The following is a 16,204-nucleotide window of genomic DNA, read 5'->3' as shown; positions in this document are numbered from 1 at the left end:
CAAAGGGCTTTGATGTCGACAGGGGGAACATCCAGACTAGCGCGCGAGCCGACAAACAGCTGATCAGCTGTTTGTCGGCTCAGTGCGGCAGCCATGTAAATGTAAATGAAGCCGCGATCATTTAAATCGCGGCTTCATTTGCCTTTGCTGATCTGTCTAATCTACATGCCTCTGCCGACAGAGGCATGTAGTCTAGACACAGCCACAGAGAGATACAATCCCTTCCTGTCCTATCCAATGAAGAGGACTTTGCAGACTGTATAATCCTTCTCCTAGCCCACTCCACAGGCTGACATAGGGGAGTGAGGCTATGTCCCCTCTTCCTTGGCCCCTTTTGGGAGTGATGTTTGCTGCAGGGACTGTCCCCTGTCCTTGTGCAGAACATGGATGGGATGCAGAAGACTTTCAATATATCAGGCTTTTCTTGGTTTCAATAACGAATGTATTGCTGTTGAATACAGTTACTTTGCATTGAGATTCATGGGCTTTTGGACAGGAAAACGCAGTGGGATTTATTTTTGATTGTGTGTTGAATACAATGTAGGTTAATTGTGTGTAGGAGGAAGTTTTTTAGTACAAGCATAGAACCAATACAATAACACATTGGCAAACGCTGAGGAATTCTGTACTCAATTAAATTTTAGGTATCATGATTGACTTATTATCGACTAACTTTTCAAAGGGAACATAACCATGTGCCTGCACAAACTTGCATATGTTAGCACAGGTTGAATAGTTAGGTAGCTCCTGTTAAAGCACTACAGTTGTGCTCCTTCCTACTTTTATGTGGCTATCCCTATTGGACGCAAACGTTGATTTCCAATCTTCTCACTTGACCTGAAATTAGCATGATTAATAAATGGCACGGTACATTTATAGATATCCTATATTGCTGTGTCACAACAACTTGGTTTTTAGATGGCTTGATACATTTGAAAATAGCCCAGGCAGTAATCTTCTGTCCTTTACACACACCTACGTACGTACACACACCTCCAAAGAACAGTGTTAACTCTGGCTAGAAAGACATGCCTATTATAGAACAGTGTGGGTTGCAAGCCTCAAGTGATAGTCAGAGCTGAATGAGCTGACTGTGAGAGAAAAACTGCTGGTCACAAATTCCCTTTTTTATGACTGCTAAAACAAAGTGCAATTTCTGTAGAAAAAACAGATGTTGCTGTCTTCAAACAGCCACAGCCTGTGATATACAGTGTTTGCAGTCTACACACAAAGTGGAATTTAATTGTTATTCTTTCTGGGGCAGATTGCTCACATTTACTTAAGTAAACCATCTCTGTCTGCTTTTTATTTGTGATGCAGCAGTACTCCTGACAGCGAGACAGGGGAAGATGTCAGGTATGGTATTATATGTGCTTGCTGGTCTTTCTACTTCCTACTAAAACAATCACAGGGAAAGGAACCAAAGGGGAATTCATCTTGTAAAACTATTAAATTCTACTAGAGAGTGTTTTTAAAAGTAATTGGGGCTTGTGCTCTTGTGCCCCTGAGGGTAAAAAATTCAAAAGCGCCTAAATGACTTAGGCTCCTAAATCACTTAAGTGCTTTCACAAATCCCAGTGTAAATTCCTAAATCAGATTATTTCCTAGTTCTGCATTTTCATGACTAATCAGCACTTTCAGCACTATCACTCTAAACGTCTCATTTGTTACTGCAATCTTTCACTTTTAACCTTCTCTTGTGACCTGCATCTTGTTTTGAGATTTTTATTTTCACATCCTATGTGTGAAATTAAAAAAAAAATGTGGGGAGTACACATTAGTCCATGCCTTGGTTTGGCATGTGGACATGGAGATCACATTTTCCTTCTACCAATTTTAGAGGAGAGTTTCAGCTTAGATTTTTGAAGCAGGCATCGCTATGTTTGGCACGTTAGCCTGGCATGCAAACATCAAGAATGGCAAGCCTTGAATGGGTGACAGTTCTGTCAAATTATGGGCGAAATCCTTGCCCTATTAAAATCAATGAGACCTTCCCATTGATTTCAGCAGAGCCTGGATTTTACCCTCAGGCCTTGTCTACACTACACCAGGAATCGATTTATCATGTCTGCTCAGATACAATAAATCAATCTCCAAATGCACTCCCATCGATGCTGATACACCACCAAGATGAAAAGAGTAGCCAGCATCAACAGGAGAGCAACCCCCACTAACCTTACCTCATTCAAGGCACCACGGTGAGTTTGTTGGCTTCAGCTCTATTTGCAGAGTTGAAGTAGATCAACAGTGCCCATTAGTGTATACGAGGCCTAACTCTCCCTACACTGTATATCCGTAGCTGACCCAAATGTCTTCCTGCATCTCTGAAGCATTAACTACTCCGTTTTCTCTTATTTTTGGATCCTCGTGCTCCTATTCACTATTGTTTTGCTTAGTTCTCAAGTTTGTCTCCCAATCCATTAAGTTAAGTATCTTTGACTATGCTTTCTTCCCACCTAACTATGCATTTGATAAATCCCTTTGACAAGATCTGATTCCTGACCTATAGTATACGTCCCTCTTACTCCCTGAAGTTCCTTGACAGCCCCTTTATCTGCAATTCCTTATACTTACCTCCTGCATCTGATTTCACGTTTTCTGTTCTCCTTACGTGTTTCTCATTGTCAAATAACTAATCTTTCTTTGCTGAATAAGGGGCTATCAGTTGACTGCTTATGAAGAGACTGAAGTCAAATGGCTTGCTGATTCTTTATTGGTTTGCATTACATTAAATTAATACCTTAGTTATTTTATTATTTGTGTCATAATCCGTGATACTAAAAATGCAGCCAGGACAATGAAAATAATCTAATAAACAGGCCACTGATAAAATGTAGTCAAAATTACTGTTGAACAAATTTAGTGTGCACCATTTGTTATATTAGCTATAATATATGCTCATTTTAGCACTAAATTTTCAAATTATTAGAAGTAATTCGTGTATCCTTAGCCTTACTAACAACAAGAGGAATAACTGTACATTTCATTCAGGATGTAAGACTTTTTTTTATAAATTTGTGCATTTGTAATGTCTATGGATATTGATATTTACATATAAATAGAGCTCCTTGTGTTTGAGGAGGCTTTTCAGCATAAAACTGAACTTATTTGTTACTCTTTCTACTACATATGTTTTGTTAAAAGTTCTTATCTTCCTTTGTGATTGCATTTTGAGTTTTTAAACAGCATGTGAATTCCTTATACATTGTATTTGCACTAAAGGCAAAATTCTGCTCTGATTCATGTTTGTGTAACTCCACTAAAATCAGAGTGACTGGATGGAGAATTGAGAGCAGAATTTAACTCCGTATGAATTCCCGAATTATATGACATACAGAAAAATAGTTACAGTACCTTACAATTATAAATGCCCTGTTCCTGCAGCATTGGACACCTTTGTGTGCAGTTCTCATTTCCATCAGCTGTTTTTAAAAATGTGTAAATAATCCAGACTTTGCATGCATGTTTTTGTGTCTGAAATTGAAAAATATCCTAAATGTACAATAGGGCACACCTTCTGCAATCTTTATGCAACATCCTGTGGGATAAATGGGAATTTTGTGTGTAAGAAGTCTGCAAAAGTATGGAGGAGATGCACTCCATTGTCTGATAGTTGCATCTGTACAAGAATGATTTACGGTATCTGCATTAAATCAAAATTGAGAAACTTAAAAAAGATTCTAAAATTTTTATGAGGGGATTAATTAAGGCAACATATATAATAGTGTAATATACTTAGCATTTCCTCAATTACTGTTAAGGGCATGCAGCTTTTCCCAAGCCTAGATGACAGTTTCTCTGATAAATTTCCCTATCATAAATGTCCAAAAAAAAACCAGTGTTGTATTACTAAGGAGATTTACCTCTGAACAGCTATAGTTGTGATACTATATTTGGAATGTTAACCATAAAAAGGCGATATAACTTATTTAGTTTCACATTTTTACAATTAGAATATTTTAATTTGCCTGGCAAGATGTCTGCAGATAAAAAAAACACAAAAAAACTTCTCTCTTGGTTTTTGCAGCCCAGAGAAGGAAACTGCCGTTGACACGGAAGTCAGGTAGGGTACTTTAAAACCTAATTCGCAAAAACATGGGTATCTTATGAATGAGTAGCAACTACTTTGCCTCCTGAGAAATCATATTGAATTTTTTTACTTCCTGTGCAGCTGCTGCAAGCTTTAGAACAGATGAAAACAAACAGAAAAGCAATTAAGCGTGTAGACATTTTTAGATAAATTAGACAATGACCTTAATGGATATTTCTGCGTATTCATAGGTGGTGCATTAGCATTCTACTTCCCTGAGATGTGAGTCAGACTTGGGGGAGAGAGGGGGCATAGATTCATTTTATTTTTTGTAAAAATGAAAGAGTGGCACAGATTGGCATAAAGATGAATGTAGAACATATGTTCTTCCTTCATATCTGCCAGGGCACTTTTGTGCGCACTTGTAATGTTTTTGCTGATCAGTAGTAGACATTCATGAATTGTGCAAAAACTCAGGAAACATGGTTCCAGAAACACAATAAAGGGTTTGAAATGGGTAGATAGCTCACCAGTTCTAATATTTTTAAATGTTTTATTTATTTATTTTTTGTTTGCTCAGATTTGGTGTCCTAAATGTACCAGAGCCAGCAAGGGCGGGAAATGCATGTAGTCAACACGTTGGCATCCTTAACTTCAACCCCCCTAAAATAACCGTATGACTCCCCTGCAACTCCCTTTAAGTAAGAACTCCCAGTTTGAGAAGTGCTGGTATCCCACTGAAACCAGTATGCTGTAGGGTAAACGCACAGAAAAAGACTAGATTTCATGGGGCAAAAAGACCAGATTTCACAGTACATGATGCATTTTTTTAATGTGGTGGAGCCCTACCTATAATACATGCACTGATTTCCTCTAAAAATTATACATAAACTTCTCACACTGTCATGATTATGAGGGTTAGCCAGCATCCTGGGGATTAAGAGGTTAACTACACCTAGACAGGTGGAGTGGCCAATAGGAATGCAGGTAGGACTTTCAAACTGGGACAAAGGAATTTGGGTTTTTCCCTCTTTTGTCTCTGAGAGTTCCTCTGCAGCTACAGAGAGGGACAAACATGTCTCTCTCTCTCCAAGAAACAATTCTTCACTTTCTGTAAGTAGGGTAAAGTTTAGATAAATTCATTAGGTTTTATTGTTTTAAGGGTTGGATAGGGGACCTGATATCTGGCTTAAGCTTAACCTTCTGTCTGCCCTCCCTGAAGCAGCCCAGAAAACAAAAGAAAAAAAAAACGAGAAAAAAACTGCAAAGCTTGCCACTCAAAAGAAAAACCTGTGTCCTTTTAAAAATCCTGGGTTCTCAAAATAATCTCACTGCTATGCCACCATGTCATGGCTCCTTTCCCACTCTGGCATGATAAATGCAGAAGTGGGGGCCAGCAAGTGTACCCCAAAGCCTTATCTACCAGACTTTGGTATAAAGCTTCCCCCAAAATCTTAAAACCCTAGATTTTGGGAATAAAACTTCCGCTGCCACCACCCAAATATTAATAATGAGATTAGGGGAAAGATCATTGGGAAATCTCACCCCTATAATAAAAATCAGGGCACACAATTAACTAATACCAGGTTAATAATAAGAAAAGAAAAACTTTTATTATTACAACAGTATTCCTGTTGCAAGCATAATGATTAGATGGGAAGATAACAAAATATACTCATGGAGGAATTACACCATTGGCTAGATCTTAGTTAAAAAGAAAAGCCAAACATCTCTTAAGCAGTGCCAGATATCAGGTCCCATACCCCACCCTTAAAACAATAAAACCTAACGAATTTATCTAAACTTTACCCTACTTACAGAAAGTGAAGAATTGTTTCTTGGAGAGAGAGAGACATGTTTGTCCCTCTCTGTAGCTGCAGAGGAACTCTCAGAGACAAAAGAGGGAAAAACCCAAATTCCTTTGTCCCAGTTTGAAAGTCCTACCTGCATTCCTATTGGCCACTCCACCTAGCTAGGTGTAGTTAACCCCTTAATCACCAGGCTGCTGGCTAACCCTCATAATCATAGAGATGTAGCCGTGTTAGTCTGGTCTAGCTGAAACAAAAAACAGAAGTATGTAGCACTTTAAAGACTAACAAGATGGTTTATTAGGTGATGAGCTTTCGTGGGCCAGACCCACTTCCTCAGATATTGATAAATATCTGATCAATATCTGAGGAAGTGGGTCTGGCCCACGAAAGCTCATCACCTAATAAACCATCTTGTTAGTCTTTAAAGTGCTACTTACTTCTGCCTTTTGTTTCCTCATAATCATGATACACTCATGTAACTAGTGGTTTCTTTTTGAGTTATGACTGAATGCCGGTGATGAGTTTGACCTAGGAGCAGAGCATTTTTGAGTTGTCATTTCACCTGTGAGCCAGGAATATTCATCAAACATAATTAAAATTTCTACTGAGCGCATGCATTTTGTATTCAGAAGTGATGTCTGAAATGTGGTGTTATCCCTTTGGGGCAGCATCATACTCTCAGGTCATTCAAAAAACTTGCGTTTCCTACAAATTTCTAGGCATGTCTGGTGTTTAGACTTGACAGAAGATATGGGCAGATGGCCTGAATTTCTAATAAGCAAGATGCCCAGTACACGATCAGCACATTATTTGTATTGCATTTATGTCCAGCAAGAGGAGGAATGATGAAATGGCTGCTCTAGCAGACAAAGATGGTAAACAGGGGGAGGGAGGCAACATTTTTAAAAGGAAAAAATATATTTAATGCAAATAAAACATATCAGGCCAAATCTTGCTAATCTTCCTTTGGGGAGCATTCTCATTGAAACTGCCTGAGGAAGGCCACTAAGAGGTCTGTACCTTGAATTTATCCAAAGATGTCTGAGCTACATATCTGGGAATTAAGGTCTTGATACTACAAGGCACTTAGGGTGTGTCTAGACTACATGCCTCCGTCGACGGAGGCATGTAGATTAGCCAGATCGGAAGAGGGAAATGAAGCCGCGATTAAAATAATCGCGGCTTCATTTAAATTTAAATGGCTGCCCCGATCTGCCGATCAGCTGTTTGTCGGCAGATCGGGGCAGTCTGGACGCGATGCGCCGACAAAGAAGCCTTTCTTGATCGACACAGGTATGCCTCGTGAAACCAGGTTTACCTTTGTCGATCAAGAAAGGCTTCTTTGTCGGCGCATCGCATCCAGACAGCCCCGATCTGCCGACAAACAGCTGATCGGCAGATCGGGGCAGCCATTTAAATTTAAATGAAGCCGCGATTATTTTAATCGCGGCTTCATTTCCCTCTTCCGATCTGGCTAATCTACATGCCTCCGTCGACGGAGGCATGTAGTCTAGACACACCCTTAGAGTCCTCCACTTGCATTAGTCAGTACAGTGAAGCTGACCCTGCACTGAGGTAACCTCCTACTCCATAATGAAGGAGGCACCTACTCTGGTCTATCACTAGGGAGAAATCTCTTGTAACCATGCTTCTGAAATACTGGGGAGTGGGAGAAGCAGAGAATCAGGCCTTCCGTGATAATGACTTTGGTGTAATCTCTGAGACCTGCAGATTCTTGAGGCTGACCCTACCCTATTTGTTCTAAACAATCCATTTGGTAGGACAAAATGGGCACAACTCCCCACGAGGAATCTATCAGAGTCTTCCTTACTACTAGCCCCTTCCTGGTTTTGTATGGTATAGGCAGCCTGACCCAAAAATATTTTACTTTGAAAAATACTAATGTCTCCAAAGAGCTATTATTGTGTTGGAAAAATAGTGTGGTGGTGGTGGTTGTTATTTGAACTCTTTAAATATGCTTTTTCAGAATATCCCTGTTGTAATATAATATATTTTCCCTTGTGATAACAGTCTGTCAGTTGTTATACACTTTCTATTAAGCTTTCACAGCAATGCTGTCCCGGATTTCCTTGCTGTTACTGGTTTACCTCACAGCATCCACATTACTCAAGCAGACCATGCTGTTCACTTTATCCTAAACTTATGTCAAAGAAGAAAATTAATTAGGGAACAAATATGTTTTCCCACTCAAAACCTTTGTTAGGAAAACAATGGCAATATGCAGTAGGGAGTTCTAATTCTATAACATTTCTTTGGTGAAAGATGTGATGTGTGGAAAACTCATTTGCCGTAATGATGGGAAATAGAAAGGAAGCATTAGTGAAGACTCATTACCAGATTCTGCATTATGTGTGTGTTTGGGTTTATTGCACTAACAAGGTGGGAATACCTGTTTTTCCAGGAAAAGAGGATCAGTGGCATATGCCTCACAGAAACCATGGCTGCTGAATGCTACTGTGGAAGAGAATATCACTTTTGAAAGCCCCTTCAACAAACAAAGGTAACAAGTTTCAGCCTGTTGCCAGTAAAAGGAAGGAAAGATTAAGTACCTTTCAGACTTCATGGCTAAGGTCAAAGTCTCCTCCTTGGTTACCTGATTCACCAATAATGGTGCCTTGATACGATGCACTACATGGGCAAGAGGCCCAGGGATCTACTTTTCGCCAGCAGTCCTGTGTTGGCAGCAGATGTACTACTGCTAGCTGTCTGCAAGAGGGAACTTGTAGCCATGCAGATAGTGTTCAATGGACATATGTTCCTGAGAGAAGGGAGAGTCTTCCACTCAGCAAGCTTGATGGCTATGGGCCAAATTCTGTTCTCAAACACTTTGATTTCATTCTGGTGTAACGGGGAGCAGAATTAGGTGTAATTTATCTGCTCCTATATGCGACAGACACAGGAGCCGAATTCTGATCCTGCTTGTTACTAGTTTAATTCTATTGACTTCAGTGGAGATAATCCAGATTTATACTGGCAAGAGCAAACTCAAAATTGGTCCCGATGCATTCAGTCACATCTGCTCTGATGGTGTACCTCCTCTCCTCCTGACTCTGGGAGGGGTTTGGATCCAAGAGCTGTAGCTGAGCACCTTGGCTTCCGCGGGAGTTGCATTTGTGTGGAGGAGAGGTGATTCTTTCTTCCCTCCCCCCTAAAAAAACTATGTTACACGTCTATAAAGCTGAGACTCTGGTACTAAAGTTCCTCATTTCATTGAAAAAGAATCCAGTGTTTGTCAGATTACCAAAGTAAGTGTCCAATCATAACATTGTTTCAGCTAACTGACCTTCCGTAGAGATACACATGCCATTACTGATGTTTATTATTCAGTCTTGAAGCACCATTGTACAAGAAAACTGTGAAAATTCCTTATAATTTCCCAGGTACATTACATTGTATTTACCCATATTTTATGCTTCCTGAGCCAGCATCTCCGCTGTGTACTGTCTTCTCATATTTGTATCATTTGCAACTTCAGGTCACTACTCTGGTCACTATGGCTGTGTCCAGACTCCATGCCTCCGTCGACGGAGGCATGTAGATTAGCGAGATCGGAAGAGGGAAATGAAGCCGCGATTAAAATAATCGCGGCTTCATTTAAATTTAAATGGCTGCCCCGATCTGCCGATCAGCTGTTTGTCGGCAGATCGGGAGAGTCTGGACGCGATGCCCCGACAAAGAAGCCTTTCTTCATCGACACAGGTAAGCCTCGTGAAACCAGGTTTACCTGTGTCGATGAAGAAAGGCTTCTTTGTCGGGGCATCGCGTCCAGACTCTCCCGATCTGCCGACAAACAGCTGATCGGCAGATCGGGGCAGCCATTTAAATTTAAATGAAGCCACGATTATTTTAATCGCGGCTTCATTTCCCTCTTCCGATCTCGCTAATCTACATGCCTCCGTCGACGGAGGCATGGAGTCTGGACACAGCCTATCAGGGTTACAGTCTTTCAGATTGTCTGTTGCACTTTATATAATGCTGTGTTGAGGTAGGAAGCAGGTATGCTTGCAAAAGTAATTACTAGACCCATTCTGTGTTTTCTGAAAGGAGAGCATTAAGCAAACACTCCAGCCCCAGGTCTCGGGCCATCTGTTGTGTGAGCGACTGACCATATGTTTCTGAGGCATAAATTTACAAACTGCTCCTTCAGCCAGATTTATGTATTTTGATCCATTTGTTGTGAAAGTGTATGTATAATGAAAGGTCAGCTGACTTCAGAACATATGGAGATCCACCAAAAAATTCATTTTATGAACTTTGTTCCTTCCAAAGAATATCTATGTTTGACCTACGTTAAATAGACCAAAATAATGCTTATACATAAACTCTCTTGTAAGTTGATCTTAAAAATTTGAGATATTACTGAAGATAAATGGAACTTTTGTTCTTTACCTGGGCAAATCAGATGATCTTTGAGCTCCATTTTCTTACAGGCTGGAGTACAGTTTGGCATTGAATCTCTACTGTTAGTGATTCTAATCACAAAGGAAGGGAAAAACCAGGAAAAAAAGCTAGTTAAGAATTAAAAATAGTTTGAGTAGGGTTTTTTATTTGAAGGGTTCTTGCTAAGTGCTCAGTTGCAACATTTTTGTTTCCAAATGACTGTTTTTCATTGCCCAGAAAATTAAGTAGTAACATTATGGGCCCCAAATTCTGCTTAGATTTACACCCCATGCAACTATTGACTCCAGCAATAAATTTGGCCCGGTGGCGTCTGAACTTAGGCCAGGTCTACAGTAGGGAATAAATTCAAATTTAAGATACACAACTCCAGCTACGTAATTAACGTAGCTGGAGTTGATGTACCTTGATTTGAAGTTGGGCACTATCCCCACAGTGGGAGGTCAACAGGAGAAACACTCCTGTCTACTTCCCTTACTCCCTGCGAGGAGTAGGAGTACCAGCATTGACATGAGCCTCATCATGTTCGATTTTAGCAGATCCTTATTAGACCCACTAAATCAAATGCCAGAAGATTGACCTCCAGAGTGTTGATACGCTGGTAAATATAGATGTAGCCTTAGTAATGTTGTCTTAGAATCATAGAATCCTAGAGCTGGAAGAGACCTTAGGAGGTCATCAAGTCCAGTCCCCTGTCCAAAACAGGATCAACCCCAACTAAATCATCCCAGCCAGGGCTTTGTCAAGCCAGCACTTGAAAACCTCTAGGGTTGGAGATTTCACCAATTCCCTAGGTAACCCATTCCAGTGCTTCACCACCCTTCTAGTGAAATAGTTTTTCCTAATATCCAACCTAGATGTCCCTACTGCAACTTGTTACCATTGCTCCTTATTCTGCCATCCATCACTACTGAGAACAGCCTCCCTCCATCCTCTTGTGTCTTGTGTCCCCTCATTTTTGCCACCAGTTGCCCTGTTCTCTAACTTGGCTGCTAGACATTCATTTGGGTTCCAGCCTATGAAGAAGTTAAATAAACTTAATTAGAGACTAACCAAAAAGCGTAGATAGCATCATGAGCTTTCGTGGGCACTACTCACTTTTTTTTATTAGAAGAAGTGGGTTGTGCCCACAAAAGCTTATGATACCATCTATATTTTTTTCTTAGTCTCTAAGCACCATTTGTTATTTTTTAAGTTTTTTTTAATTACAGACTACCATGGCTATGCCTCTGAGACTTTTAAACGTAATTAAAATTAATAGAACAATCTCATTTGATTGAATGAGATCTTTACAAGTACCCTGTTAACTTGAAACCTAAAAAATGCTTAAAGTGAGTTAAAATAGTTTCAGGTGCCTCACCTGTACCTGAGTAGAGCTGGATGGAAATTTTTCAGGGAAACAGCTGCTCAACAGAAAAGGTGATTTTTTTTTTGCATGAACATTTCTTGGGCCAGAGCACAAATTCTGATCAAAATGAGGGAGAAACTCCAGAATAGAATATCAGAATCAAGCAGAGCAGGGAATTGAGTTACTGGGCTATTGGCTATTCTGGGGTCTCTCTGGCTGGCTGTTATTCATATGTTTCCTATTACTTCTTTTGGGCTCTGGTGAAAAATTGGCGACGGTCTCCATTTTGTTCCAGCATGGAATGGAGGAAAAAAATGTAATCTTGAAAATTTTGGAAGACAAGAAAACTGTTTCCCATCCATCTCTACTCCTGAGTTCTTCTCCCAGTTTTGTTGGCTATACAATCACATTACATATGTGAACAGAGAAAATACAACAGAAAAATCTATAATATTATACAGGTTGGCCCTCCTTCGTCTGGCACCCCTGGGACCTGATTGGTCCAGAACAAGGGGTCCTTCCCAACGTGGCCCATGCTGCTCCTGGCTGTAGGACTCCACCCAAGTCCCACTACTGCCTGACCGGCCATGACTCCCCAGGCTGGAGCTCTGGGGCTCTGCAGCTGCCTCAGGTTCTGGCACTCCCTGTTGCACCCCCGTCCCTCAACACAGGGCTCCTGGCTGAGTCGCCCCCCCCCACTTCTGCCCTGCAACCGGCCTCTGTATACCTGGACTCTGAAGACCAGGAACATCCGTGATTCTGCCGAACTACGTATGTTGCTGGACCAGTTAAGGGAGGTACAACCTGTCTTACATATAATAATACCATGGGTTTTTTCTGTTGTTTGAGAGAGAACCACACAAACAGAAGAAATTAAGGCCCTGATTCTGCAAACAAGAGAAACCCATGCCTGCTCTATTTTTAGCATTTAAATATTTTAATTGATTTGGGGAGTTGGCCTAAGGTGCTTCACTAGCTAAAATGGTATTTACTTGATTATGATTGAAAGGGGCTCCATTAGAACAATTATTGCCTAACAAACACCTTTTCCACCGTGTGACTTTTTACAGCTGGTTAATCTTTGCTTCTGTGCAGGTAGATAGTGCGTATCTCTGGCAATATCTCTGTGGATTTTGCATTATCTTTTTTGTTTCCACAGGTACAAAGCAGTAATTGATGCTTGCTCCCTTCAGCCTGATATTGACATTCTTCCTCATGGAGACCAAACCCAGATTGGAGAAAGGGTCAGTAACCATCTACTGGATTTGTTTTTGTGTTTTTTCTTTAAATCGTTTCAGTACTTTAGTTGCCAAATAAATCTTTGAGTTAAATAGACTTTTGGATCATTAGTCTGAAAGCTCACTGTTTGGTAAATATAAGAACATTGCCGTTTGTGTGAAATGTGCTGGTTTAAATGCCCTGCTATCAGAATGTTTTATTAGTCTGACAGTCACTATCTAAAATATCAGTGCCCAAGCTTCACTCTTCGTAGCTTGGTCTCTATGGATAGGCATATAATAAAAATAAAACTTTACAGTTTTAGAGCACCTGCCATCTGAAGGTGTCACATAATTAACAAACATTCATAAATTAAGCCTTGCTACACCTTGGAGAAATAGGAAAATGCTAATACACTGCAGTTGAAGAAATAAAGGCACAGAGGGTATGTCTAGACTGCATCCCTCTGTCGGCAGAGGAATGCTGATTAGGCAAGTCGACATTGCAAATGAGGCAGGGTTTTAACTATCCCGTGCCTAATTTGCATAAAAATGTCCACCACGTTTTGCCAACTCAGAACTTTGTCGGCCTAGAGGGGGATCTGTCGAGAAAGAAAGCCTTTTTCGACAGATCCTGTAAACCTCCTTGCAGGAGGCATAAGGGATCTGTCGAAAAAGGCTTTCTTTCTTGACGGATCTCCCTCTAGACTGCTGCTTTTTGCCAACAAAGTGCTGAGTCGGCAAAACGCGGTGGACATTTTTATGCAAATTAGGCACGGGATATTTAAATCCCTGCCTCATTTGTGATGTTGACCTGCCTAATCTGCATCCCTCTGCTGACAGAGGGATGCAGTCTAGACATACCAAGAGAGAGAAAGTTATTTGCTCCAAGTTGTGAAATATACCTGTGATACAAGGTGGGTGAGGTAATATCTTTTATTTGACCAATTTCTGTTTGTATAAAAGAGACAAGCTTTTGAGCAACACAAAGCTCTTTTTCAGAGACACTCTTCTTCCTCCTTTTCTTTTAAGAGGAAAACTGGAACATCTCTGCAAGTCAATGTAATCTGCATTGCAGTTGCATTTGATCAATAGCAATGAAAGCATCAACAATTTTACAGCTGTGTACGGTTTAACTCAGAATTCATAAGCAAGAGAGTTCCAAATTTCAAGGCAACTGGTCTGCTCCTTTCCCACATGAACAGGAGAGCTGCATTTTCAAAAGGATGTGACTGGGTTCTTCCAGTCTAGGATGTTTTCTCCGCACAAGCTTCTAACAAAGCAAAGTTTGAGTACTCTGATCTTAAAGCTGGGACAGAAAGTTTTATAATAAATTTATTAAAAGAAATAATTTGTTTACTTCCAGGGTATTAATCTTTCTGGAGGACAGCGCCAGCGCATCAGTGTGGCAAGAGCACTTTACCAGCAGACAAGTGTTGTGTTTCTGGTGAGTAGACACCATTATGTCTACTACATTGCAGCGACAAATATAATCATAGAATGTCTAATGGATATCATGTCACATTCTGCCTCACTGAACTAGAGGGCAAGTAGCAAATGAAATGCACACTACTTTATCTTAAATTTGTTATAGCTAGCATGCAGTGCTGAGATCCTCAAGTGACAGGCCCCTCATATAGACCACAGATAGATCTTAGGATAAAAAATATAAGCAGAAATCACGGATTTGACACTTCCAGGTATGTTTATACATATCTCCCTGCCTGGGTAGACAGGCTCAAGTTAGTGCACTTATAAAAATAGTAGTGTAGATGTCACAGCATAGATGGCAGCATGCGATAGCTGCCTGAGTCCAATTCCCTCTGACTCCTGGATTTCTGCTTGAATGGCTGACCCATGCTGTCATCAGTGCCACAACATCCACACCACTGTTTTTAGACTGCTAGCTTGAGGAGAGCTAACGTGTCTGCCTGCCCTTGGTGTCACATTCCCAGCTGCAATGTAGACATACCCTCAGTTTCTATTTCAAATGTTGCTTTGACCACTGCATTTATTTTTGATACTTCACTGTTGTATGTAAGCTGGTACACTTCAAATACTCACGGCAATATTTGTAAAAATTCCTAAGTTCTCATCCATAAAATTAATACTGTCCTGTGTCTAAGGCATCTCTCTTCTTCATGGAAACAAGCTCTCTGCCCATCCTGAACTGTTCTCTGCATATTTTACCCTAACCCCAGTGAAGCTACTGTGGGAAGAGTGGAGTGGGATTATGTCCTTAAATGAGCATGAGGAAAACTCAAGTAATCCCCCACACATCCAAGCATACTAATGGGTTTATTGACTCTCCTGGATGATAGCTTCCCTTTCAAGCTCAGCCTTCAAGTATAGGACCCCTTTAAAGTTCTATGTACCTGACTGTTAGCCAGCCAGACATGATGTGGAGTCAAGAAGGTGATACATATCAGATAACATTCATAGGAGCCTAGGACGCAGATTCACAGGCCAGTCCCTATGAGCAGTTCACACTGCAATTACAAGAATGCATGAAAGCCCTTTCAAAACCTGAGTTGCTCTTTCTCAGCAGTGAATATAGCACAGGGAGAGATGCATAGTCTGGGCAAGTGTTGCAGTGGAGCGGGGCCAATATTGGGCCAGTATACCACAAAGAGTATAGCATTGTATATGTGACAGAATACACACAAAAAGTGTGGCTAAGGAAGTTTATTGGGTTTGATCCAAATCCATAGAGCAAGAGAATTCAGCATTTCACCTGACAACTTCATAGATATGTTTAAAACCTGCTCAGAGGTTTGTCTGTATGATTTCCATGTGCTTTACTTGGAATTGTGTGACTAAAACTCCATGCAAAGATTTTAGAATATATTCTTTGTCGGGGGTAAGGATGTTGTAACATATGTGTGACAATACCTTGTCAGTTGTCACCATTGAATTTCCTTCATTTTTTACCCTTCATTTTATTACATTCTGATTTATTACGTCCAGCCCCTAATCTGGTAATGGTCACAGATCCAAAAGACTGTGGGCACGAACAAGTTAACTTTTACTTCATGCCCCTACAAGACATGGAGCACAACACACTAGTATGCTCTACAGCTCATGCTCCAGTAAAGTGCACTGCGGTGCTCATTCCAATATAGCAACATCTGAAGGGTGCAGGTAACAAACTGACCGTTACCCTAAGGCTCAGTAAATCAGAGCACAAGTCTAGCTAAAATTACCATCTTTCAAATTAGTCATTGGAGAAAGATAATTCACGCTTTGTTGCCATCTACGTGAGAATTGCCTGACACTGCAATGTTTTGATTTACTGCTAATCTCCTCTTCCCTTATGTTGTCTGTCTTGAACTAACTGATTTTACTGAAGACAGCCCTATTGTTCAAATATATTACTTCC

General features: G+C 40.5%; 1 protein-coding gene across 4 annotated transcripts in view; it reads left to right on the top strand.

Moving 5' to 3' along the window:
- ABCC8 (ATP binding cassette subfamily C member 8) overlaps positions 1-16,204 on the top strand; it is a 133,663-nt gene that overhangs the window by 85,069 nt on the left and 32,390 nt on the right. For 3 of the 4 annotated variants that reach the window (XM_075928081.1, XM_075928079.1, XM_075928078.1), the window contains 5 exons: positions 1,321-1,356; positions 4,028-4,063; positions 8,264-8,362; positions 12,768-12,852; positions 14,192-14,272. In XM_075928081.1, the coding sequence (XP_075784196.1) occupies positions 1,321-1,356; positions 4,028-4,063; positions 8,264-8,362; positions 12,768-12,852; positions 14,192-14,272 (337 nt within the window). The remainder of the gene's footprint in view (positions 1-1,320; positions 1,357-4,027; positions 4,064-8,263; positions 8,363-12,767; positions 12,853-14,191; positions 14,273-16,204) is intronic. The other variant, XM_075928080.1, reaches the window with a different exon arrangement.

Source organism: Pelodiscus sinensis, chromosome 4, assembly GCF_049634645.1.
Source record: "Pelodiscus sinensis isolate JC-2024 chromosome 4, ASM4963464v1, whole genome shotgun sequence".
NCBI classification, from domain to species: Eukaryota; Metazoa; Chordata; order Testudines; family Trionychidae; genus Pelodiscus; species Pelodiscus sinensis.
Note: the sequence above shows the minus strand (reverse complement) of the source record. Positions and strands in the feature narration are given on the sequence as shown.